This window comes from Bos indicus, chromosome 15 (assembly GCF_029378745.1).
Source record: "Bos indicus isolate NIAB-ARS_2022 breed Sahiwal x Tharparkar chromosome 15, NIAB-ARS_B.indTharparkar_mat_pri_1.0, whole genome shotgun sequence".
NCBI classification, from domain to species: Eukaryota; Metazoa; Chordata; class Mammalia; order Artiodactyla; family Bovidae; genus Bos; species Bos indicus.
In genome coordinates, this window is record NC_091774.1 from 53,760,190 (window position 1) to 53,786,768 (window position 26,579).

Genomic DNA, 26,579 nt, shown 5'->3' on the forward strand with positions numbered 1-26,579 from the left:
GTTGTGCTTGGAATCTTAATTCCCCCACAACCAAGGATCCGATCTGAGCCCCTTGCATTGGAAGCTTGGAGTCTTAACCACTAGACTGCCAAGGAAGTCCTTGAAAATGCACGTTTTTACAGCTATTGATGTGTATTACCAAATTGCTCTTCAGAAAGATTGCACCATTTTGTAGGGGTTTTTTTGTATTTTAGAATCCCTGTTTATATACTCATCAATATTGAGTGTTGTTTTTTTACATTTACTGATATCAATAAGTTTAAAAATGCCATCCCTTTTATTTGTAATTTGCATGTCTTTGATTACTAGTTGGTTGAACATATTTTCAAACATTTACAAACATTATTTTCAAGGCCATTGATCCTTTCCTTTGCCCATTTCAATTGTGGAATCTCAGTGCCTAGAAGGCTCCCAGGTCCAGGGTAACTTACCTTGCATGCCAAGGTAATTCTCTTTGAAAGGACACAGCTTTGTTGGCATTTTTCACGGGTCTTTGACATTTCTATAAAGTCAGACATTTTAAAATTGAATTATAATGGTGTTCAGAAAAAATGAGGAGGAAGCAGTGTCTCTTTCCTACCTTTACCCATCATACTTCGTGGGTCCTGGCTACCATCCCAGCTGCTCTCTCCAAGGGAAAAGCCTGATTGTAGTGACCATCTTTTTTTTTTTAACTGATTTAAATGTACACAGAGAGGTAAATATATAAGGAGGTTAAATGAAGGGAACTCAGACTCCTCTTATTATAGCATGAGCAAAAAGGTGGAGTCAGCAAAGCATGGTACATTCAAGTCCAAGTAGAACAGTGTAATTAGAAAAACTGAAAGAAGTTTGAAAAGAGATTTTGAAAAAAGTGGGTAGCTGCCAGAGCCAAATCATTGCAGATTGCCTTGTTAAAATATCTCTAGAATTTCAAAACAAGCAAACAAAAGCACCCCAACATTTATTGAACACACACTATTTGCCAGGCGCTGGGGGTTGTATCTGCCCTTCAGGGACTTGTGGTCTATTGAATGGAAAAAAATATCCTGTAATTAGATTCTTGGCTGGGGTTACCCCAGTTTTTCCCTCTTTCTCTCTTGTGTAGCCCTGCTTTAAAAATTCTTGTTCCAATCTTGAAGGAGAAATAATTAAAATGAAGTTGTTTATCCTCATCCTGGATTGATGAGTTTAGTTCCCAGTTTAGTAAACAAGGACATTGAAGGACAGTTGACGCTGGCATATATAAAGGGAAGGGACATGTTGCGGGAAAACTGAATACATGATTACATTCTATAATTGTACCAATTGAAAGATTTTCAAAGCCTCCTTTTGAAGTCCTGGGGTTTTGTGTCTTCTTCAATGAAAAGAGTTGCCTTTTCTCTCAGGAGGCTGCAGTGTTAATATGACAGCAGGAAACCAGCTTAATGACACAAGCAGGGGGAAAAAATTCAGTTGAACTTAATGGAAATCAGACGCTTTCAAACTTGTGCATTTTATAATTAAAACAACTGGCTAATTAAGCAGTTTAACCATTGGTAATTTGACCAAAACCGTTCATTTAAGAGAGAAAATGGTTAATTTAACGGTAGTTTGAACTAACTTCTTAATTAACCAGCTGCTCTAATTATAGGAATTGCCCCAAACTGAATTTGCAAATGCCTCCTTGCCAAGGAGTTACAGTAGATGAGAAGCTGAGGCAAGCATTTGTGGCATTTTTACCTAAGATGTGTCATCATCTCAAAGATCACTTTTGGTTCTGTTATTTAAAACCAGTGGTGGGTGATTGAGTTTCTATGTACTTAAAGATGGTGACTAGCACCTGGGTTGTTGTTGTTTTTTAATTTACATCAAATATTTTACTATACAATGGAGTCATGGGAGAACTGTAACCATAAAGTAAACTCTTGATGACGTTTGTATGTTTAGGGAAGCACAGAGATGATGACATTTAAGCTGGCCTTGGAGGCGATGAAGGATATCACCAGAGAGGTGCAGTCCCAGCACGGGGGACAGCCTGGCACAGCGCAGAGGCAGGAGAGCTTCATGGTTTATACAGAATGCTAAGTGTAGCTCTGTGGCTGAGAAGCAAAGTTCTAAAGGCCTGGAGGATGGAGAGTGAAGACATGAAGTGGTTGGAACTAAATTACAAAATTAAGGTTCTTGAAAGCTTGCCTAAGGAATACGAACTTCAGACAGTGGAAAATCATCAAACATTTTGAAATACACCAAAGACCTTTTTAAAAATTGTGTGTGTGCAATGGATAAATGGTTGAATTAATGAAAGAAAATAACATGATTCGGTTTGTGTTTTAGAAGGATTCATTTGTCACCTTTAGAGGATGGAATAGAGATGGGGGTGTGGATACAGGAAGACTAACAACTCAGCCAAGGCTATTACTTGAATCTTTGCTTGAACTTCCGTTCACACTCACCTTCCCCCCACAACAACCAAAGTGATCTTTTAAAAACACATTAGGCATATAATTTCTTTGATGTTCAGCATGAAATCCAAACCCTTCACAAGGCCCAAAGTGGTGGGTTCCAACCTACCACCCTAATCTCTGGTGCATGCAGTCCCTCCTGCTTTGCTTCAGCCACATGGACAGCCTTTTTAGTTCATTGAATATGCTGATCTGTGTCACCTACTGAGGCCTTTGCACATGCTATTCCCTCTGCCTGGAACATTCACTCTATCTTTTACCTAATAAACTCCATATCTGTCTTTTGGGTCTCTATTACTTTATTTTTTTGAGTAGATAATGCATGTACACAAAAATTTTTTTTTAAAGATTCAAGAGTATAAAGTCAGCAGTAAATCTCTCTCTCCTGCCTTCTAGCCACTTCTCCCTGGGGATAACCACTATTATTATTTTCCTCTGACATCTAGTTTCAGTTCACAGGTCATTCTATTTTAGAGAGGCCTTTCCTGATATTTCAGTCTAAAATAGATCCACCGATTGAATTGCCATAGCTCTTTTTATCATTCTTCACAATTTGTAATTTCATATTTTTTGTGTGACTATTCCCTCCTCCTACTAGACTATAAGCTCTATACGCAGAGTTTTGTTGGTCATGTCCCTGTTATATCTCTACCTCTTTGCCCAGTGTCTGGTACATCATAAGTACTGAATAATTAAGCTGTTCCTAAGTTTTGCTTGTTTCTGTAAGCTCGTCTCTTGCCGCCTTTCTCCTCATACTCTGCCTTGAAATTCTCTCTCTGACTCTTCCTCTCCCCATACTGTGTTCTCACCTCACTAACTCCAAGCCGCCTGTCAGGTTTTACTTAAAAGTCTCCTGCTCTAAGAATCATTTCCTGACACCACAAGTCCAGTCTTAATGCCTATCCCATGTATATGGCTCTTATCATAGAGAGCCCTTTTCACCCAGCGTTGATATTAGTCTCACCAACAGATCATAGGTTCTGTATTGCAGGGGCTTTGTGTTTGTCCATTGTTAGAGCTCCAGCATCTAGGGTAGTACCAACCAGGCCTTCCATGGATAGTGGGTGGTTTGTACACTGCATAACTCTTGGTATGTGCAAGTCACATGGTTGAGAGGGTATAATTGTTGCTGGCTACTCTGTTGGGTAGTAATAAATATTTGTTGAATGAATAAACATGCTTTGGGGAGTTCAGTACTTTTTAGAAGGTCATGTATTAAAGTCATAATAAAATCTTGGTGGATGAATTCATTTTCAAAGCTGTGGTCTGAGTATGATTGTGTACCCATCAAGGGGTTTTGCATATTAGCTCTTCAGGTGGTACCCTCGGTTGCAGAGTCTGGAACCCGAAGGCTCAGAGAGTCAGTTGGGATCATGACCAAAAGATACCTCAGTTATTTGGAAATCTCTGCCAAAAACATTTCCTTCTTCCTTGCATGGTAAACTCTTATTTCTCTTTCAAGAATGCAGCTGTTACTTCTCTGAACCCTTCCCCTGTACCCTCCTTCACTCCCTCGCCCCCGCCTCATGCCCCAGACAGAGGTAGTTGTTCTTTCATCTAGGTTCCTTGCTTTTATCTCCATTAAAGTATTTTGTACACCATAAAGTAGTTATCTGCTTCCCCATTATCCTTCACCAGTACATACTGAGTGTCTCAAGGAAAAGTAGTATATTATAGTCATCTTTGTAACTGTCCCAGTATCTGTACAGTTGTTGGCATGTAATTGTAAATGCAGGCTAATGCATATCATGGAAGGGATCCATGATATCCTAAGGTTGTCTTGATGAAATATTCTGGATTGTGAATGCAGGGAAGGTTTCTGAAGCCATGACTCTTTTTTTTTAACTTTTTATTGGAGTATAGTTGATTTACAATGTTGTATTAGTTTCAGATGTACAGCAAAGTGAATCAGTTATATATGCACATATATCCACTCCTTTTCAGATTCTTTTCCCATACTGAGTAGAGTTCCGTGTGCTATGTAGTAGGTCCTTATTAGTTATCTATATTATATGTAGTAGTGTGTGTATGTCAATCCCAGTCTGACAGTTTACCTCTCCTCACTCTTGCCTCCTAGTAACCATAAGTTTTTCTACATCTGTAAGTCTATTTCTGTTTTGTATATAAGTTCATTTGTACTTTTTTTTTAGATTCCACATATAAGTGATATATATTTGTTTTTCTCTTTCTGACTTTCTTTCACTCAGTATGACAATCTCTTTGGTCCACTATTGCTGCAAGTGACATTATTCCATTCTTCTTATGGCTCAGTAATCCATTGTATGTATGTACCACATGTTCCTTATCCATTCCTCTGTTGATGGACAATTTAGGCTTCTTCCATGTCCTGGCTATTGTAAGTAGTGCCGCAATGAACACTGGGGTCCATGTATCCTTTCAACCATGTTTTTCTCCAGATGTGTGCACAGGAGTGGGATTGCTGGATCATATGGTAGCTCTATTTTTAGTTTTTAAAGGAACCTCTGTACTGTTCTCCATAGTTGAGGCCATGACTCTTGATTGGCCTGACACAAAGCAGACTACTTGGAAGCACATTTTAGAAAAGAGAAACTTAAGAAACATTTTACTAGATGTCATTAAACTTTTCCACACCATTTTGTATTTAGCACCCCACAAAGTGGTGGCTTTGGGGAGATGAGGGCAGGACCACAGGAACTAGGAGGAAAGGGAGCAGAACCTAGGACCAGTACTTTTCCAGAAGGTGGGGAGTGAGCAAGAGAGATACGCAGACATAACAGAGCTGGTTCCAGTGAAGGGTAAAAATAAGGAACTGATATCAGATATGGGAATGATCAAGTCTAGCTAGATTTTGTATTCTAGAAATTCAGATGTTATAACACATCTGAGCACAGGCTGTTTAGTAAGATAGACCTGGGTTTAAATTGCAGTTCTGCCTTTTAATTGCTGGATGACCTTGGCCAATTCTTGCTTTTTAAAATATATTATTAGTATATTATTATTATTTATTATATTACTTGATTATTATTTTTAATTTTATTATTCATTTATTCTGGCTGCAGCATGGCATGCAGGATCTTAGTTTGCCCACCTGGGGTCAAACCTATGCCCACTACAGTGGAAGCACAGGGTCCTAACCCGGATTACCTTGGCATTCTCTCCAATTCCTACTTTTTGAGCTGCAGTTTCTTTGTTTGTAAATGAAGATAAAAATAATGGGGATTAAAGGAGAATATGTATATATAAGCAACTCCTTCTTTGAAGGGGATTTGGGTGACACATCTCTGGCTGTACTACAATGAATATGTATTAATATATAAGTATTAATATAGAGTATCAATATATAGCGATTCTATTTTTTACCTATGCACTGTTCTGTACCTTATGTTTTTAGTTTTTATTGTTATTCATTTGAAGCCTGTTGGAGATCATTGTATGTCAACACAAATAAAGCAAATTGAATAGTTTTAACAAGTTTGTAGTCCTTTCTGCTGGTTATTTTTGCCGCCTCTCTCTCTGAACAATCATCACTGGAAAACTTCAAAAGGATTATTGCCTGTTGAGGGACAAGAGAAAATGAGAGTCCTATAAGAATGTATTCTTTCCCCCTACACCAAGAAGAGAGAATTTCTCAAAGCGGAGACTAGATATAGTCCAGGGGCCAAAAGGAGAGAGAAAAGGGATAAACTGAATGTCAGCTCAGGATCAATAAATAACTCTGGTTCTTTAAACCAACGAGAGGCTTGCTGTCCCCAGATATTCCATCTTGCAGTGGAGAATTTATCTCCTCATGTATGATCTGTCTGTCCCTGAGGAGTTTTGAAACAGGTTTGTCTTTTTTCTCTCTTTCAGGTGGCATTCTGTTGACCACCAGTCGGCACTACAGGTCAAAGCCCACGCATGGCATTGGAAGATACAAGCACCTAGTTAAGCCAGAAGAGGTAAAGGGGGCAGTGGTCTTTTATTTATTTTTAAAATTCTTTTGGCCAAGGCATGTGGGATCTTAGTTCCTCAACCAGGGATTGGACCCGTGCCCCCTGCAGTGGAAGTGCAGTCTTAACCATTGGACGGCCAGGGAAGTCCCTAGAGGTCCTTTAGAAAAGGGCAGTGTGTAGCTTTTGCAAAGACCCAGAAGATCAGATGTGCATAGATTGGATTATATTGGAGCCAGAAAGGATAGGGGGTCGTCCCTCAATTCTCTCCAGTTATGTAGTTTGTGTATGATCCAGAGTGGAGATGTTTATTGCCAGTTCCCAATCTTGTCCCTAGGTGAGATTATCACAGGGAAAAGCAAATGATTTGGTTTTATTATCTGTGACACTTAAAGAAAATACCATCTTAGTATTTCATTCAATATGGACCTCACAATGAAAATGATACATTTAGTTTAGTTGAATGAATGGTTTGTGGCATATAGAAGTAGATTAACATTTTCAGCCAAATGGCTGATTCTTTTCGCTTGTGTGTTTGCAGATTTAAAAGATGTGTGTGTTTCTTGAATCCATTATCACAGATAACTGGGAGTTATTTCTAGGATTACTTAGTCTATTGCTCTGGCTCCAGCTTCAGGATTGCTTCTGTGGTAGTTAGATTTTTGTGCATTTGAAGAGGACTTTGTGGTGGGATGGACACAATGTTGGCTTGAAAGTCAGTCTGTCTTTGAGTCAGGATTCTATCACTTCCTGTAAACAGTATTGTTCAGTTGCTCAGTCATGTCCGACTCTTTGTGACCTCATGAACTGCAGCACACCAGGCTTCTCTGTCCTTCACCATCTCCTGGAGCTTGCTCAAACTCATGCCCATTGAGTTGGTGAGGCCATCCAACCATCTCGTCCTCTGTCATCCCCTTATCCTTCTGCCTTCAATCTTTCCCAGCATCAGTCTTTTCTAATGAGTCAGTTCTTCGCATCAGGTGGCCAAAGTATTGGAGTTTCAGCTTTAGCATCAGTCCTTCCGATGAATATTCAGGGTGGATTTCCTTTAGGATTGACTGGTTTGATCCCCTTGCTGTCCAAGGGACTTTCAAGAGTCTTCTCTAGCACCATAGTTCAAATGCATCAACTCTTCCACACTCAGCCTTCTTTATGGTCCAACTCTCACATCCATACATGATTACTGGAAAAACCATAGCTTTGACTAGATGGTCCTTTGTCGGCAAAGTAATGTCTCTGCTTTTTAACGTAGTCTAGGTTTGTCATAGCTTTTTTCCCAAGGAGCAAGCGTCTTTTAATTTCATGATTACAGGTGCCATCTGCAGTGATCTTGGAGCCCAAGAAAATAAAGTCTGTCACTGTTTCCATTGTTTCCCCACCTATTTGCCATGAAGTGCTGGGACAGAATGCCGAGATCTTAGTTTTCTGAATGTTGAGTTTAAAGACACGCTTTTTCACTCTCCTCTTTCACCTTCATCAAGATGCTCTTTAATTCCTCTTCACTTTTTGTCGTAAGGGTGGTGTCATTTGCATATCTGAGGTTTTTGATATCTCTTCCAGAAATCTTGATTCCAGCTTGTGCTTCATCCAGCCCGGATTTCACGTGATGTACTCTGCATATAAGTTAAATAAGCAGGGTGACAATATATAGCCTTGATGTACTCTTTTCCCAATTTGGAACTAGTCTGTTGTTCCACTCTGTTGCTTTTTGACCTACAAACAGTATAGTTAGGAAGATTTTGCTGTTCTTACTTGGGGAGATTTCAATGTCATTTTTGGTTCTTTGGCTTAGTTCAATGGTCCCATGAAACCCTGCACATCTCCCATTGTTTCCCACCTTAGCAGAGGTCCAGGACCACTGCATTTGGACCTCAGAAGCCACAAACTTGCCACATTCTTCTGAGCATCATCCTTGTATCAAGGAATTTTGTTAAGAGAAACATTGCCACACCTGAGGCTTGTATTAGGCACCCTCCCAGCAGGAAACAACCCTACTAAACTTTTTCCTTTGTAATGCGAAGAGTACTGAATTGGGAACCAGGAAACTTGTATTCTAGGCTTGGTTCTGCTACTTATTAGCTTTGTGATTTGGGGCAAGTTAACCAACCAGTTCATCCTAAAGATCAGTCCTGGGTGTTCATTGGAAGGACTGATGCTAAAGCTCAAACTCCAATACTTTGGCCACCTCATGTGAAGAGTTGACTCATTGGGAAAGACTCTGATGCTGGGGGGGATTGGTCGGCAGGAGGAGAAGGGGACGACAGAGGATGAGATGGCTGGATGGCATCACCAACTCAATGGACATGAATTTGAGTGAACTCCGGGAGTTGGTGATGGACAGCGAGGCCTGGTGTGCTGATTCATGGGGTCGCAAAGAGTTGGACGCAACTGAACTGAACTGAACTGAACCATACCTCTTTGGGTATGGCTAGCCATGACATTGTATGTAAAATGTTTTCTATGTATGAGTTTTTCTGGGAAGAGAATCCATAGCTTTTGTCAGATTCTTCACAAAGTTTGAGAAACTCTGGATTAGAATATCTTCAAGAGTCTCTTAGCTCTGATATCATGTAACTCCATCATGCCATCTTTTTCCAAGATCTATTACATTCTAGGTACCGTTGGGGGTACCTTGCCTATTCAGACTGAGTTGCAATAAAGTTTTATAGTATGAAAGAGCAAGACCTGGTTTATGCTCACAGGGAGCTGATAAACCACTAGAGATAAGACACAAATAACTATGCTCCCAAGCAGAAAGTGACAAGTGCTAAAAGGAGGATACAAAGTGCTTTTAAAATTCAGAAGGAGTGATTTACACCCTTTCTGAGTTGTGACGCCTTAGAGTAAGTTCTTGGAGTTGTTTTATTTTGGAATATTCTCCTTCTAAAAGTCTTACATAAATTAGCAGGAAATAAAATTAGTTTTGTTTGGGTGTGAGTTTTTTGCTTTTTTAAACTTCTTGGGATCCTCTCTCATAGATAATTTTCTGTGTATACCATGCTCTGACCCACTCCTTGGCTTTTTATAAAAGGAAGCTTAATGACATATCTAATGCCATCTGTCCCATCTTTCTCTCCAGCTTCCTTTCCCATCTCATGGATCATCATACTGTTTCGAGACCTCTCACATGCTGTTCTGTCTACTTGCAAGACTTTCCTTCTTGGGTAATACATCCTGAACCTTTAAATCCCATTGAGGAATATAGGATAAGAAGGGGGAAAACAAATCTCCCTCTTTGAGAAACCTCCAATTCCCTGCACTGGGTTACTTCTCCTACCATGAACAAGGGGTTCCTTGTGCTTCCTCTGTTGTAGGACTTGCTGCTCTATTTTAACCCTGTTTTGATGACTGTTTCTACGCCTAAACAATGAGCATCCTTAGGGTAGAGGCCTTGTCTCATGTTTCTTCTGTATCCTCAGTGTCCAGCCCAGGGCCTGGCATCAAGTAGAGGACAATAAACATTGATTGAACTGAACCTAAATGTGGTTATTGGAGCTGCCCCGAGGTTTTGTAAATCAGAACTGGCAAACACGACCCACTGTCTGTAAACAGCTGTCTCCAGCTGACCTTGCTTGCTTGAAAGGAGTGATGCTCCCTTTTGTTAGGGCTGTAGGCTTTTCTCCGGATACTATTCATGTTCCAGGGTGGCTAGCACAATAGTGCTGGCTAGTGGTGGAGGCTGCTCGAGACTCCTTACTTCACGCTTGGGACAGCACAATGAAGACTTTCATCTGCTAGCTCTCAGAGGCCCTGTCCCAAGTCCCTCTCTCTTGTACCCCTGGTAAATTGGACTGGAAAAGCTAGAAGGCATCTTTGGCCTCCTTTCTTTCCCTAAAGTAAGAACCTATAAAGAATAATAAACAGCCACAATTCCATTTTTTCTTCTCTGACTCAGGCTGACTCCTCTACTCTATTGAACCCTACAGCCCTGAGACAGGAGTGAATTCTCATGTACAAAGTGGCTAGCGCTTGTCCCTTTTCTGCTAGTATAATCTCTTCATTCCTCCTTCCAAAGGTCCCACGCTCAGTCTTATGACTCCTGAACCTTGAGAAGGAAAAGGCACATCTACTTCACTCAGCTTTCCTTTTCAATACTGGTTTGATCTCTCTCTTGCATGGCCTGGTTCGCTCCCATCCCTCCATCCTGTCCTTGATGCCTCTCTGAGGAGTTAGTGACAGCAGGGGTGAAAACGAAGCTTTCCCCTGGGTGGCAGCATGAGGATGATAGCAAGGATGGGATTCCAGGTCTCGGCACAGACCCAGCCTCCTCCTCAGTGGTTTCCCATTTTTCACCCTGTGCTTCAGGTGCATTTTCTCATACGTCCGTGCCGTCTCATGCCTCTTGTCCCTGTGCATGCGTATCTTCCTTTTTTCCCGCTCATCATCCAAGACCCACCTTGACCTGTGGCAGTGAGGGACCATACTTAAAAGCTTACCTCCAGACGTAGCACTGCGTCTCAGTGTGTGGATCTCATGATTCCTTCAAGGGCCCTGCATCATTCTGTTAAAATTTAAAAGGCTTCAGATTGTTTACAGTGATTTTTATTTGATAAAAATAAGAAGAATGTAGTCCTTCACATTTGTATAGTGCTAGGTCATATCTCCCAAGACCACTTACTTGCCCTCAGCTGTTGTTCAGCCTCCAATCCTAGGGTAATAGCAGCCAAAGAATAAAAGCAATGCCAAGAGGAAGATGTGGGAGGATGAAATAGAGGCAGCATAACTGGCTGTCAGTTTTAGCTGTTATACGTTCTATTTTTCAGGCTCTGGGGCAAGAGAGTAAGATTTTTGAACTCAGACAATTTACTTCCTCTTGTAGAATGGCCCCTAGGAAATCAAGATGTCTTTTCTCTTGGAAACTTCATGCTGTTTTGACTGTTGACATAGCGGAAGTGTTTGTCATTTCTGACACCTACTTATTTTGTTGTAGCACTCATAGATTGATCAGCGCTCACAGCCACAAGTCTGTGAGGAGACTGTGGCATCATTCCCAGAAAAATCAGCAGATCAAAACCACTTTATGGTGACAGTCCTAGCTTCCTTGAAACAGAAAAATTGGTTTTGCTGGCCTAGTGACTGTAGGGCTAGACATAGATTTTAGGACTGGCTTACAGAGAGCTGTTTTAAACTGGCATCCATGTTTTCCCTCAAGTCTGCCTCTTGTAACTCACTGAAAAGAACAGCCGGCACTGAGCATCTGCTATGTGCCAGGCACAGCGCTTTGCACAGATGATGCTGTGGTGAGTGGGGCACAGTCTCTTCTTACAAAAACTATAAAGTGGGCTGGGAAGGATAGTGCTCAAAAATGTAACTACAATACATGTGGGGAATGCTTTACTAGAGGAATGAACTAAATGTCAGTGGAGCAAAGCTAAAGGAGCAGTTCTCCCTGAAAAGGCCAGTGGAGGTCTTACAGAGTTCACCTCAACAAACATTTATTTATTTATTTTAAAATTAATTAATTTATTTTAATTGGAGGCTAGTTACTCAACAAACATTTATTAAATACTACCTGTATTCTTGCACTGACTGCATAAAGTGAACTGACACTCATTTAGGAGTATCCAGTTGCTTGGGGTAGCGGGAAACACTGGGGCTGTAAAAACTATTTTAGAGTTTCCCAGAGCTTTTCCAGGTACAGAGTGATTTCTGTGAAGACCTGACTTTTAGTTTGCGCCATTAGAGCACCCTGGTCTCCAGCCCATTGGGCTCTCATCCTGCCTTGCCTATTCTGCTAAATTACAACAGTGTCAGAGTTTTAGAGAGATTCATATTTGATGTGAATAAAAGTAATGATCTCTTTCCATTTTCAAAGTGCTTTCACGTCCATTATCTCATTGCCTGTCAAACCATAGGCCCTTGGAACACTGGTGACCCTAGAGTGGAACCCCTCTTCAAGTTTAATAATGGCAATCTGCCATATTTTAGAAGATATTAAGCTAATGGATAGAGTTTTCTAAATTTCAAGTTTTTCTCCCATCAGTTTTATTTGATGAAAATAAATGTTAACAGAGAAACTCATATGGTTTCATATTTTTTGAAATGTAGACAACTCCATTTATATAATTAACCATATTTTCTGCTAGTCAAGTCATTCTTGTTTTATATGATGAAAACACATTGATGAGTATTTCATGTGCTTCACAAAGGGAAACATGATTTTTTTTTTTTTAAGGCCTTTTGTAACCAACAAATTTGAAAACCATGCTTTTCGATTCACCAACTATCCTGTGAGGTAGACAGGGCAGAAAAGGAAACTGAGGAGGATAAGTGATTTCTCTCTGACAATATATATATTCTGCCAGTAAATAACCAAACTAGAACCAGAATTTAATTAAGTTCAACTCAACATTTAATGTTGCTGGACTCTGCTGCTGCTGCTAAGTCACTTCAGGCATGTCCGACTCTGTGTGACCCCATAGGCGGCAGCCCACCAAGCTCCCCTGTCCCTGGGATTCTCCAGGCAAAAACACTGGAGTGGGTTGCCATTTTCTTCTCCAATGCATGAAAGTGAAAAGTGAAAGTGAAATCGCTCAGCTGTGTCCAACCCTTAGTGACCCCATGGACTGCAGCCTACCAGGCTCTTCCGTCCATGGGATTTTCCAGACAATAGTACTGGAGTGGGGTGTTGCTGGACTCGAGGAATAGAGAAATGAATGAGACATAATACCTTCTTGTTGAGATAATGATTTTGCTGTCATAATAGGAATTCACTTAATCAAGGGGCTTAACTAAGATAGAGTTTGTTTTTCTGTCATATGAAGTATAGGTAGATATTCCAGCTTTCTGTTTTACAAACGTATCCTACTGCTTTTATCTCATAGTCTGAGATGGCTGCTCCCACTTCAGCCTGCATGTCCACATTCCAGCCTGTAGGCAGGGGAAGGGGAAAGCACGTGCATGAGTTAATGTCCCACTGGCCAGAACTCAGTCATGGAACCATACCCAGCTGCAGGACTGGTTGGGAAATGTAATTTTTATTATGAATGGTCATGTACCCAGGAAAAATTCAGCAGTGCCACGATTAACGGAAAAAGAGAGAATATTGAGAAAACTGGCAGGCTCTGCACACCATCCTTAAAGGGAAAGGCAGAGATTAGGAGAAATGTTTTGGAATTAGGCAGACCCAAGTTAACGATTCTGGAGAAGGCAATGGCACTCCACTCCAGTACTCTTACCTGGAAAATCCCATGGACAGAGGAGCCTGGTAGGCTGCAGCCCATGCTAGGAGTTGAACTCAACTGAGCGACTTCACTTTCACTTTTCACTTTCATGCATTGGAGAAGGAAATGGCAACCCACTCCGGTGTTCTTGCCTGGAGAATCCCAGGGACGGGGGAGCCTGGTGGGCTGCTGTCTATGGGGTCACACAGAGTCGGACATGACTGAAGCGACTTAGCAGCAGCAGTAGCAGCAGCAAGTTAATGATTCAGTTCTTTGCTTACTAGTGTATGTCCTTGGGTAAGTTACTTAACTTTTCCAAGCTGCAATTTTCTGCCTTTAAATAGCTATGTTATTTAAATGTTTTGTGAGGATTAAGTTAAAAAAGAAAGTTTTAAGTACTTAGCACAGTGTCTGAAACATGGAGCCCATGAGTAGTTACTAGTGGTGATAATGATGATGTTGATTGATAGCATTAGTCCTTCTTTTTACAACCCCATAGTACTCTATTTTCCTCCCTCAAGTTATGCATCTTCTTATAATTACTTGTTATATATATGCCTTTTCCAATAGATTGCAAGTTTCAGCAAGCAGAAACTATGGCTGTGTTATTTACTATTATATCTCCATTGCTAACCCTGGTTTGGCTTATCACTTGAGCTTAGTTGCTCAGTGGTGTCTGACTCTGTGAACCCATGGGTTGGACTGTAGCCTGCCAGGCTCCTCTGTCTATGGGGATTCTCCAGGCAAGAATACTGGAGTGGGTTGTCATCCCCTCCTCCAGAGGATCTTTTCAACCTAGGGATTGAACCCATGTCTCCCACATTGCAGATGGATTCTTTACCATCTGAGCCACCAGGGAAGCCCTGGCTTATCACTAGTGGTCAGAAAATATTTGTTGAATAAATGGATACATGTGCTAAGTGATAGTGGTGTCTAAAGGAAAGAGGGTTGCTATGGGAACATGTAAGCATAGTACCTACCTCAGCATGAGGAATGAGGGAAGGCTTCCTGAAAAAGCATGAATGGAGTCTTAAAAAATGACTAGACTAGGAGGGACTTCCTTGGTGGTCCAGTGGTTAAGACTGCATTTCCATTGCAAGAAGCACAGGTTCCATCCCTGGTCAGGGGAAGAATGACTAGGAGTTCCTCACATTGAGGGTGTTGGGTGAAGAGTCAAACTCTCTGCAGGAAGGGGAAACATTCTGGGCAAAAGTGGGAATTCATTGATCCTGGAGATGCAGTTGGGAAACTTTAAGCAGTTTGTGTTAATCTTGGAATCTTGAGGAGGCACATAGAAGATGATGGGACATGAGACCTGAGAAGTAGACATGTCTCGATCAACTTTTTAAAAAGATACCATTTATATTGAGTAACTGCTGTATACTCTTTTTTTTTTTTTTTTAACTTTACATAATTGTATTAGTTTTGCCAAATATCAAAATGAATCCACCACAGGTATACATGTATTCCCCATCCTGAACCCTCCTCCCTCCTCCCTCCCCATACCATCCCTCTGGGTCGTCCCAGTGCACTAGCCCCAAGCATCCAGTATCGTGCATCGAACCTGGACTGGCATCTCATTTCATACATGATATTTTACATGTTTCAATGCCATTCTCCCAAATCTTCCCACCCTCTCCCTCTCCCACAGAGTCCATAAGACTGTTCTATGCATCAGTGTCTCTTTTGCTGTCTCGTACACAGGGTTATTGTTACCATCTTTCTAAATGTATACTCTTATATGTTATACAAAAAACCTAGGAGTATTGACTTGCTCATTGTCCTTTCAGGCTCAACCACCTGAGGTCATTGCTTTTGGGTTTTAATTGCCATGGTGCAGCAAGGTAGCTTGTGCTGAACTTGCCATGGGAGGTGGCCTACTCATTATGATTAAATTGAGAGGGTTGGTGCTTTTGTGTATATCTATCCTTCTCTCAACTGTAAGCTCCTTTAGAGTTGGGACTGTGTTTTCTCTTTGGTGTCTTTCCTTAGAGTGGTTGAATCAGTACTTTGCATACAACGGGGGTTTAATGAGTGCCTCATTCTGTGAAGCATACCAATAGGAGCATGCTTCTGTCCAATAATAATAATAATAATAATAATAATGTCCTATCTTGTCCTATCTGTGTACATTACTCAGTCTTTCTTTAAAGATATCATTTATTGAGCAACTACTATATACCAGATCATGTCATCACTATGTGCCAGGCTTTTAAAAGCATTATTTCATTTTATAGTATTACAAATGATATAATTTAATCCTCAGATATACTGTGGTAATTAAGGGCCCTGTTTGAGGAATCTAAGACAGATTAAATGACTTGCCCAAGTGACAATAATTTCCAGAGCCAATATTTGAACTAAGGATGGTCAGAATCCATCTAATGTCCACACTATTTCCATTTCACAAAAATTCACTATTTTGAGCTTCACAGAAACCTTAGGTGTTCAGATTGACACCTAGAGAGGTTACTCAGTGTCATGTAGTGACTAAGCAGACGGTATTTGAGCCAAGATTTTCTTTTCTTTCTTTCTGACCGTGCTACACAGCATGTGGGATCTTAGTTCCCCAAACAGGGATCAAACCGATGCCCCCTGAAGTGGAAGTATGGTGTCTTAACCACTGGACTCCCAGGGAAGCCCCCCAGATTTTCTTGGGCTTCCATCTTAGTCAAGTGCTCTCTATGCAGTACCAGGCTGCCAACCCCATCAGGGCCATGCCTTCTGTCTGGTATATGTTTATTGAGTGTGCTACATCAAGTTAGCATGTTTATGTTAGTTATAAACATAACCACTTGATATCTGTGTACCTTATAGCTTATTATGGACTGTTCAGAGTACCATCACCAAAATTGTTTAAGTCCCAGGTGTAATTTTTTAAATTTCCATCACTAGAATTCCTGGAAGTATATATGCCGCGGGCCTGTCAGCTTTTCATTTGAGGATTAAGAAGATACAATTTCAGCTCAATTCCAGAAAAATAAATGACCCAATCAAAAAATTGGCCAAAGAACTAAATAAAGGTGAAAAGACAGCCTTCAGAATGGGAGAAAATAATAGCAAATGAACCAACTGACAAACAACTAATCTCAAAAACATACAAGCAACTCCTTCAGCTCAATTCCAGAAAAATAAATGACCCAATCAAAAAATGGGCCAAAGAACTAAATAAAAGAAGATACAATTTCTTCCCAACTTTCCCACCCTGGAGAATGCAGCGTATAGTGATAGGTGGATACTATTATTATAATTTTGGAGGAAACTAGAGGAGAGAGCTTGGGTTTAGGGCCACAGACTCAGCTTCTAGCCATGGCTAGACATAAAGTGGTTGCCTTTTCCATTTCCTTACTGTTGTAACCTTTAAACAAGTCATTTCCCCATTCTAGACCTTGACTTCCCCCTTATATAAAATTAGGGGAAAAAGGAAGGAGAAACTAATTTATCTCTAAGATACCTTCCAGCTGTAACAGTCCATGATTCTAATCTGACCCCTTTCTCTATCTGTTCTTTGCCAGCAAAGTTTCCCAGTAACCCTGGCCAAATACAACATCCTTTCAGAGGACCCTTCAGAGGACCTCAGTTTTCTGTCTGTAAAATAGGAGTAATATGGATATTTTTGTACAAAAATGGTTTAGTGATGTATCCCATGACCCATTTGGGGCATCATAGTGTACTCCTTCAGGGATCTAAGGATATCTGCCCTGGGCCATCCCACAGTGAATCCAGGTCAGTCACAGCAGTATACAGTTTGATGGTAGATAGCACTCCATCTTCCCTACCACCTTTTTCCTAGCCTCCATTCATTTTCTGCCTAATTCTCCTTCACAGGCAGGCAGGGTAACCTTCCCAAAACACAGCTCTAGTCATATACATCCCTAGCACAGATATCTTTAATAGCTCCCCATGGCAGTCATGAAGGTCTGAACTCAGGCAGTAAGAATAGAAAGGAAAGGATAAGAAAGATTGTGAAGGTAAAATGATAGGAACTGGTATCTGAAATTTCATGCACTCAAACTCTTGCTGGCTATGTTGTGCCCTGGCTCAGAACTGAAATATAATATCACAATGGGCTCCTGATGGTGTGGATCGGTCCAGACAGATCTAGGTTAACATGGAAAAGCAGGTGAGATGCCAAGAGGGATACTAGAATCAACCTTCTTCTTTTTGTTCTCCTAAAGCAACACCTTTGAAGAGCCCTGGCATTTTCCCTGGTTAAGAAAAGCCTCCTGCAGGCTTCGAAGAAGCTCCTCCCTTCTTTGCTGGAAAATTTCAGCTGCACCTTATTGCATTCTGACTTTAACATTCTTCACAGCTCCTACTGCAGTGCTGTCATGATGAGAAGTCTGAATTGCTGCATTTGGCCTCAGGTATGGTGGGCTCTGCACCACCACACCTGCACCTTGATGGTTGGTTGATAGAAGTTGGCCTCTCACTCATAGCAAAGTCTAGGACCCTGGGGTGATTACCCTGTTAAGAACTTTAATAATGCAGAGGCTACAATGGAAAAATTTCTGCAATGGGAGTCAGGAGGTCTGGGTTAGTTCCTAGGATCTGTCCTGTGTGGCTCTCTGATTCCGGGGGACATATTTAATCTCTGTGGGCTTCATATTCTTTCCCTGCAAAGATGAAAAACTGGGACAAAGTTATCTCTAAATGCCATCTTGTTCTAAAATTCTAAACTAGTGATTCATTGCACGTTTTGTCTCTGTTGGCCCCTGTGCTAGATATGAGGAATATGAAAACAAAAAATAATAATAAAAGTTAATGCATACTGAGTGTTTAAATATGTGCCATGGATTGAATTAAGTATATACAATGTTTTGTTCAGTTCTCAGAATATCCCTATGAGACTAGGTTTATCATCAGTTTTACTGGCCTTGTGAAAGGACCATTTCTTGGTCCTCCCCGTCCCCGCCCCCGCGCCCCAGGTTGGGCCCCTGCTCTCTTAGACTGACCTGGAGAGCATTCTAGGTGCTCAGCCAGAAACAACTCTGCTGTGGCAATAACTAGGCTGCTGGCTAATAATAGTGGTGACTTAAGACATGTAAATAGATTGCCCCTCCTCACTATTTCTTAAAAAAAATTTTTTTTCTACCAACTAGCAAGACTTACATTAAATCTCCAGTAATTAGGACAGTGTGGTATTAGCTGAAGAATAGACAAATAGCCCACTGGAACAGAATAAAGAATATAGAAACAGATCTAATTATCTATGAACATTTAGCATATGACCGTTCGTTATATGACAACACTGATTGCAGTGGTGTCCAATCAACTGGATTGGACAGTCATGTGACAAAAGCTGACTTGACTCCTACTGCACACTGTACACAAAAAGCATTTAAAATTTTTGTAGATCTAAATGTAAATATTATAATTATCAAACTTCTGGGGGGTAACGTACAAAAATATACTCATGATCTTAAACTAAGCAAAGATTTCTTAAATAGGACACAAAAGTCATTACAACTATACAAGAAAAAAATGAGTAAATTGGACTACATTAAAAAACAAGAATTTATGCTCAAAATGCACCATTAAAAAGTGAAAAAGGAAGATACAGGGAGGAAGAGGATATTTGTAACATGTACATTTAACAAAGGATCATATCTAGAATATAGAAGGAACCTCTACAAATCATTAAGAGAAAGGAAGACCACCCAATCTAAAAAATGGGCAAAATACTTGAATAAACAGGTTACAAAAGAGAATATCCAAATGGCCGGTGGCCTTAATGGAAATGTGCTCCAGTTCAGTAGACTTAAAGGAAATGCAAGTTAAAAGTCTCAGTGCATTACCACTTCATACCAACCAGAATGGGTGAAAGAAACCAACCGGAAAACCTGACTATACTCGGTTTTATAAATACTGGCAAGAATGTAAAGCACCTAGAACTCTTAAGTACTCTGGTGGGAGTCTAAACTGGAAACGATTTTAAAAAACTGTTTGAGAGAACTATTAAAGATGAACCTCTGCACAGGTTCTGGGTATATCCCCAATGCAAATGCATACACGTGTTCACTGAGAGATACATGCAGAAACGTTTGTAGCAATACTGTTCATCGTGGTCCACACTGGAAACAACTCTAATTTGAAACAACTCTAATTTCTACCTTCAGTAAAAAGTATAAATAAGTTATAGCATATTCATATAAATAAACTACCAGGGCAATGGGAAGTAAAGAATTACTGTTTCATCTAAAAATGATGAATCTTGCAAACATAATCAGTTAAAGAAGCTGTACACAAAAGAGAACCTAGTATATTATTCCATTTTCACATATTTAAAAAATAGGCAAAGTAACCCTTTGGTTTTGGAAGTCAGAATAGTGGTTTGCCCATTTGGGGGACAGGATACTTTTGGGGTGCTGGTAGTGATCTGTTTCTTATTCAAGATACTGTTTATACAAGTGTTTTCAGTTTGTGAAAATTCATTGAGCTGTGTACTTATTTATGCAATTTTCATATGAATGTTGTTCAGTTGCGAAGTTGTGTCAGACTCTCTGTGACCCCATGGACTGCAGCACACCAGGCTTCCCTGTCCTCTATCTCCCAGAGTTTGCTCAAATTCATGTCCATTGAGTCAGTGATGCTATCTAAACATCAAATCGTGTGCTGCCGTCTTCTCTTCCTGCCTTCAATCTTTCCCACCATTAGGGTCTTTTCTAATGAGTCAGCTCTTCGAATCAGGTGGCCAAAGTATTGGGGCTTCAGCTTCAGCATTAGTTCTTCCAATGAATATTCAGGTTTTTATTTCCTTCAGAATTGACTGGTTTGATTTCCTTGCAGTCCAAGGGACTTTCAAGAGCCTTTTCCAGTACCACAGTTCGAAAGTACCAATTCTTTGGTGCTCAGCCTTCTTTATGGTTCAACTCTCACATCCATACATGTCTACTGGAAAAACCATAGCTTTGACTATATGGACATTTGTCAGCAAAGAGATGTCTCTGCTTTTCAATATGCTGTCTAGGTTTGTCATAGCTTTCCTTCCAAAGAGCAAGATTATTTTAATATCACAAGAATATTATATTGTAAAAACATTTTGACTTAAAAATTTTAAAAAACAAGGTAGATTTTAAGATTCTAACTTTGAATGGATAAAAGATTCATGTTATTAAAAATTCAAAAAATATAGAAGGGAAATAGTTTAAAAGTCTCCTTTCCACACCTGTTGCCCAGCCATCCAGTTCCCTTCCTCATAGGTTACCAATAGTATTAGTCTTTTTGTGTATCCTTCCAGAGTTATTTTTTAATATGCAAGCAAATACATATGTAAGTAGTTAAACATACACACATCTATTCTTCCCTGCTTACCCTTTTTATATGTATGGCAATATTCTGAACACATTATTCTACAGTCTGCTTTTGTCGTTTATCTTAAAAATCTTTCTATATCACTACATAAAGAAGTTCTTTATTTCTTCTTACAGCTGCATAATGTACTACTGAAAGAATGTGCCATGATTTATTTAATAGATTCCCCTCCTGATGGGCATTTAGGTTAAATTATTTCTGGTTGAGAAGCTTTCTTGATCCTGATCTATGTTGTGTTACATATCTATTTTTCCAGGCCTCATTTTAATTTTTTACAGCAGTTTGAACAGGTTGATCTGTAGTAAAGCAGTACTTTATATGAAATAAAAGGATAGAAATAAAATAATTTTTCTGCCTCTAAATTTTTAAATGGAGAAGGCAATGGCACCCCACTCCAGTACTCCTGCCTGGAAAATCCCATGGACGGAGGAGCCTGGTGGGCTGCAGTCCATGGGGTCGCTAAGAGTCAGACACGACTGAGTGACTTCACTTTACTTTTCACTTTTATGCATTGGAGAAGGAAATGGCAACCCACTCCAGTATTCTTGCCTGGAGAATCTCAGCGACAGGGGAGCCTGGTGGGCTGCAGTCTATGGGGTCACACAGAGTCGGACATGACTGAAGTGACTTACAGCAGTGACTTACCAGCAAACTTTTAAAAGAAAGGCTGTCTAAATTGGACTGCAGAATTTCAAAGCTAGGAAGGCTGGCAGAGAACTAATTTTGTGCTTTCTTGTGATTGATTTCCTTAATATTCTGATGCAAGTTAAGGATTTTCTCCTTAGAAAAATACACACACATGTAAAATTTTGCACATAAGTTTGGGGTTGACAAACCCCTTAAAATTCCTCTATGGGTTCTAGATTAAGAATCTGTTGGGACTTCCCTGGTGGTCCAATTAAGAATCCCACTGCCAGTGCAGGGACATGGGTTCAATCCCTGGTCTTGCAAGATTCCACATGCCACGGGGTAACTAAGCCCTTGTGCCACAACTACTGGGCCTGCACTCTAGAGCTCGTTCTTTACAAGAGAAGCCTCCACACTGAGAAGCCCACGCACCACAACTAAAGAGTAGCTCACCGCAACGAAAGAAAGCCTGCATGCAGCAGTGAAAACCCAGCGCAGCCAAGAAGAAATAAATGTAAAAAAAGGAGAAAGAGTTTTTTTTAAAAAAAAAAAAAAAAAAAGGAATCTGTTGGGAATTCCCTGGTGGTCCAGTATTTAGGACTCTGTGCTCTCACTGCCAAGGGCCTAGGTTCATGTCCAACTCTTTGCGACCCTGGAGTTCTCCAGGCCAGAATGCTGGAGTGGGTAGCCTATCCCTTCTCCAACAGATCTTCCCAACCCAGGAATCGAACCAGGGTCTCCTGAATTGCAGGTGGATTCTTTACCAACTGAGCTATCAGAGAAGCCGAAATAAATAAATAAAATTTTGAAAAAGAGAAAGAATTCTTAAAAAAAAAAAAAAATCTGTCAGGAATTCCCTGGTGGTCCAGAGGTTAGGACTCTACTCTCATTGCGGAGGGCCTAGGTTCAATCCCTGACCAGGGAACTAAAATCCGACAAGCTGCACAGGCAGCCAAAAAAAGAGAAACTCCTCAAGAATGTTATCTAGTATAACCCCAGTGATATAAAAATTGGGAAACTGAGGGCCAGAGATGGAAAGTGAGTCTCAAAACTAGTTAATGGCAGAAGACAGTCACATGTATTTATGTTAAATAACTGCCAGCAATATTTCCTCTGCTTTCACTGACTGATGCTACAGCCCAGAATGGCAAGGGAGGCTGCCCATTCCCACCTAGGAAAAGTTCAGTTTGTAGGTAGGGTAATCAGAGAGAAACATGGTAAACAAATTTAATTGAAAGATTGATTTTTATATATATATATACATGTATATATCAAGATGGTATTGTTAGAATTTCTTGTATAATACTTTGACTTTTCTTTCTCTTTTGTTTTGTGTTCAGCCCAAAAAGAAGAAGGGAAAAGTGGAAATAAGAGCCATTAATGTGGGGACAGATTATGAATATGGGACTTTAAACATTCACCTGATTGCATATGACATGGCCCTGACAGAGAGTTATGCCCAGTATGTTCACAACCTCTGCAATCATCTCTCCATTAAAGTCGAGGAAAGGTATGAAAGATGCCTTTGCATGGGATGTTCTTGGTGTGGGTAGCATGCTCTACTTTGTTGTTGTTAAATGAGATATAATTTTTGTTTTGAGAAATAATTTACATGTAGTAAAATTGACTCTTTTTAGGTATATAGTTTGGCACAATCAAAATACAGAACAGCTCCATTAAGTTTTAAAAAGTTCCTTGGTGCCTGAGGTGTAGTTACTCTCCTCTGTCTTGCCTCTAGAGTCCCTGGCAACCACTGATTGATTTCCTGTCCCTTTTAAGTTCTCCAGAATACCATATAAATGGAATGATACAGTATGCAGCTGTTTGTTTCTGGCCTCTTTCACTTAGCATAATGGATTTAAGATTTATCTGGGGTTTTGCAGACATGCCTTTATTCTGAATATCTATTTAGTATTCCATTAATTCTGATTATCTGTTCAGAATTCTGAATAGTTTTCCATTAAATGGTAAACCTTAATTGGTTTATGCCTTCACTGGTTGATATATATTTGGATTCTTTCTAGTTTATTGGTAATTATGAATAAAGCAAATAGATTCAAAATAAATAAATACATTCAAGGGATTAGATCTGATAGACAGAGTGCCTGAAGAACTATGGACGGAGGTTCATGACATTGTACAGGAGGCACGGATCAAGACCATCCCCAAGAAAAAGAAATGCAAAAAAGCAAAATGGGTGTCTGAGGAGGCCTTACAAATAGCTGTGAAAAGAAGGAAAGCAAAAAGCAAAGGAGAAAAGGAAAGATATATCCATTTGAATGCAGAGTTCCAAAGAATAGCAAGGAGAAATAAGAAAGCCTTCCTCGGTGATCAATGCAAAGAAATAGAGGAAAACAACAGAATGGAAAAGACTAGAGATCTCTTCAAGAAAATCAGAGATACCAAGGGAACATTTTCTGCAAAGATGGGCTCAATAAAGGACAGAAATGGTAGGGACCTAACAGAAGCAGAAGATATTAAGAAGAGGTGGCAAGAATACACAGAAGAACTGTACAAAAAAGATCTTCTCGATAAAGGACAGTATGGTAGGGACCTAACAGAAGCTGAAGATATTAAGAAGAGGTGGCAAGAATACACAGAAGAACTGTACAAAAAAGATCTTCACGACCAAGATAATCATGATGCTGTGATCACTCACCTAGAGCCAGACATCCTGGAATGTGAAGTCAAGTGGGCCTTAGGAAGCATCACTACGAATAAAGCTAGTGGAGGTGATGGAATCCCAGTTGAGCTATTTCAAATCCTGAAAGATGATGCTGTGAAAGTGCTGCACTCAATATGCCAGCAAATTTGGAAAACTCAGCAGTGGCCACAGGACTGGAAAAGGTCCGTTTTCATTCCAATCCCAAAGAAAGGCAATGCCAAAGAATGCTCAAACTACTGCACAATTGCACTCATCTCACATGCTAGTAAAGTAATGCTCAAAATTCTCCAAGCCAGGCTTCAGCAATGGGTGAACTGTGAACTTCCAGATGTTCAAGCTGGTTTTAGAAAAGGCAGAGGAACCAGAGATCAAATTGCCAACATCCGCTGGATCATCGAAAAAGCAAGAGAGTTCCAGAAAAACATCTATTTCTGCTTTATTGACTATGCCAAAGCCTTTGACTGTGGGGATCACAATAAACTATGGAAAATTCTGAAAGAGATGGGAATACCAGACCACCTGACCTGCCTCTTGAGAAACCTTTATGCAGGTCAGGAAGCAACAGTTAGAACTGGACATGGAACAACAGACTGGTTCCAAACTGGAAAAGAAGTACATCAAGGCTGTATATTGTCACCCTGCTTATTTAACTTGTATGCAGAGTACATCATGAGAAATGCTGGGCTGGAGGAAGCACAAGCTGTAATCAAGATTGCTGGGAGAAATATCAATAACCTCAGATATGCAGATGACACCACCCTTATGGCAGACAGTGAAGAGGAACTAAAAAGCCTCTTGATGAAAGTGAAAGTGGAGAGTGAAAAAGTTGGCTTAAAGCTCAACATTCAGAAAACGAAGATCATGGCATCCAGTCCCATCACTTCATGGGAAATAGATGGGGAAACAGTGGAAACAGTGGCTGACTTTATTTTTTTGGTCTCCAAAAATCACTGCAGATGGTGATTGCAGCCATGAAATTAAAAGACACTTACTCCTTGGAAGGAAAGTTATGACCAACCTAGATAGCATATTTAAAAGCAGAGACATTACTTTGTCAACAAAGGTCCGTCTAGTCAAGGCTATGGTTTTTCCAGTGGTCATGTATGGATGTGAGAGTTGGACTATAAAGAAAGCTGAGCACTGAAGAATTGATGCTTTTGAACTGTGGTGTTGGAGAAGACTCTTGAGAGTCCCTTGGACTGCAAGGAGATCCAACCAGTCCATCCTAAAGGAGATCAGTCCTGGGTGTTCATTGGAAGGACTGATGTTGAAGATGAAACTCCAATACTTTGGCCACCTGATACGAAGAGCTGACTCATTAGAAAAGACTCCGATACTGGGAAAGATTGAAGGCAGGAGGAGAAGGGGACAACAGAGGATGAGGTGGTTGGATGGCATCACCAACACAGTGGACATGGGTTTGGGTGGACTCTGGAAGTTGGTGATGGACAGGGAGGCTTGTCGTGCTGCAGTTCATGGGGTCGCAAAGAGTTGGACACGACTGAGCGACTAAACTGAACTGACTATGTGGACCTTTGTAAGCAAACTAAACTAAAAATCTGTGCTTTTTAATACATAGTCTAGGTTTGTGCCTTTCTTCCAAGGAACAAGTGTCTTTTAATTTCATGGTTGCAGTCACTGTCTCTAGTGATTTTGGAGCCCAAGAAAATGTTTGTGACTGTTTCTGTTGTTTCCCCATCTATTGCCATGAAGTGATGAGACTGGACGCCATGATCTTAGTTTTTTGAATGTTGAGTTTTAAGCCAGTTTTTTCACTCTTTTCTTTCACCTTCATCAAGAGGCTCTTTAAGCCAAATTTGAACTTTTAAACCTTTATTACTTACAGTATAACTGTGCTAAATGTGCTCCTTAGAAGACTGGATAATCAGCTGTGACTTAAGCGCTCATAGCTGATAGTGCTTCAATTGTTTTAGGCCTAAAGATGTGCTTTATCTTTTTTCTGATGCCTGGGAGAGTTGGTTGCTCTTTCAGCACTTGACACATAGCTCTATCATGTCACTTAGTGCTCTGGGCTGTAATGATCTCTTCGTGTGTCAGATCCCTTCCCCACTGACTACATAGGGACTGTGTTCTTTATTTCTTTAGTACCTAGCATAAAGACTGTCCCATGGGGGACATTAAGCCATTCTTGAAAGAACAACAGGTCCTTGAATATTATTGCACAATCCAGTTGTGTATACATTTCCTAAAATGTAATGGACGAATTTTTAATTAATCAAAAACTACTGGCTGAGCCTCTTTTTGCTCTGTGGTCCACATGCTCAGTGAACTAGGAGGCACTGGGCTTCTTGTGCTATAGTGTAGGCACTTTGTATCTTTTGTCTGGAGGATACAAAGGTAAATGCCCCTGATTTCAAGGAGAGTGTGTGTGTGTACATGTGTGTGCACACATACACACATATAAAAATAACTATAATGTGGAAGGTGGTAAGTGAAAGATAAAGTTTAATGTCAG

The 26,579-nt window shown here is 40.3% G+C and overlaps 1 protein-coding gene across 2 annotated transcripts in view; it reads left to right on the forward strand.

Annotated features, from left to right (window-relative positions):
• MRPL48 (mitochondrial ribosomal protein L48) overlaps positions 1–26,579 on the forward strand; it is a 54,965-nt gene that overhangs the window by 18,940 nt on the left and 9,446 nt on the right. For both annotated transcript variants that reach the window (XM_019975713.2, XM_070803875.1), the window contains exons 4-5: positions 6,255–6,343; positions 22,779–22,948. In XM_019975713.2, the coding sequence (XP_019831272.2) occupies positions 6,255–6,343; positions 22,779–22,948 (259 nt within the window). The remainder of the gene's footprint in view (positions 1–6,254; positions 6,344–22,778; positions 22,949–26,579) is intronic.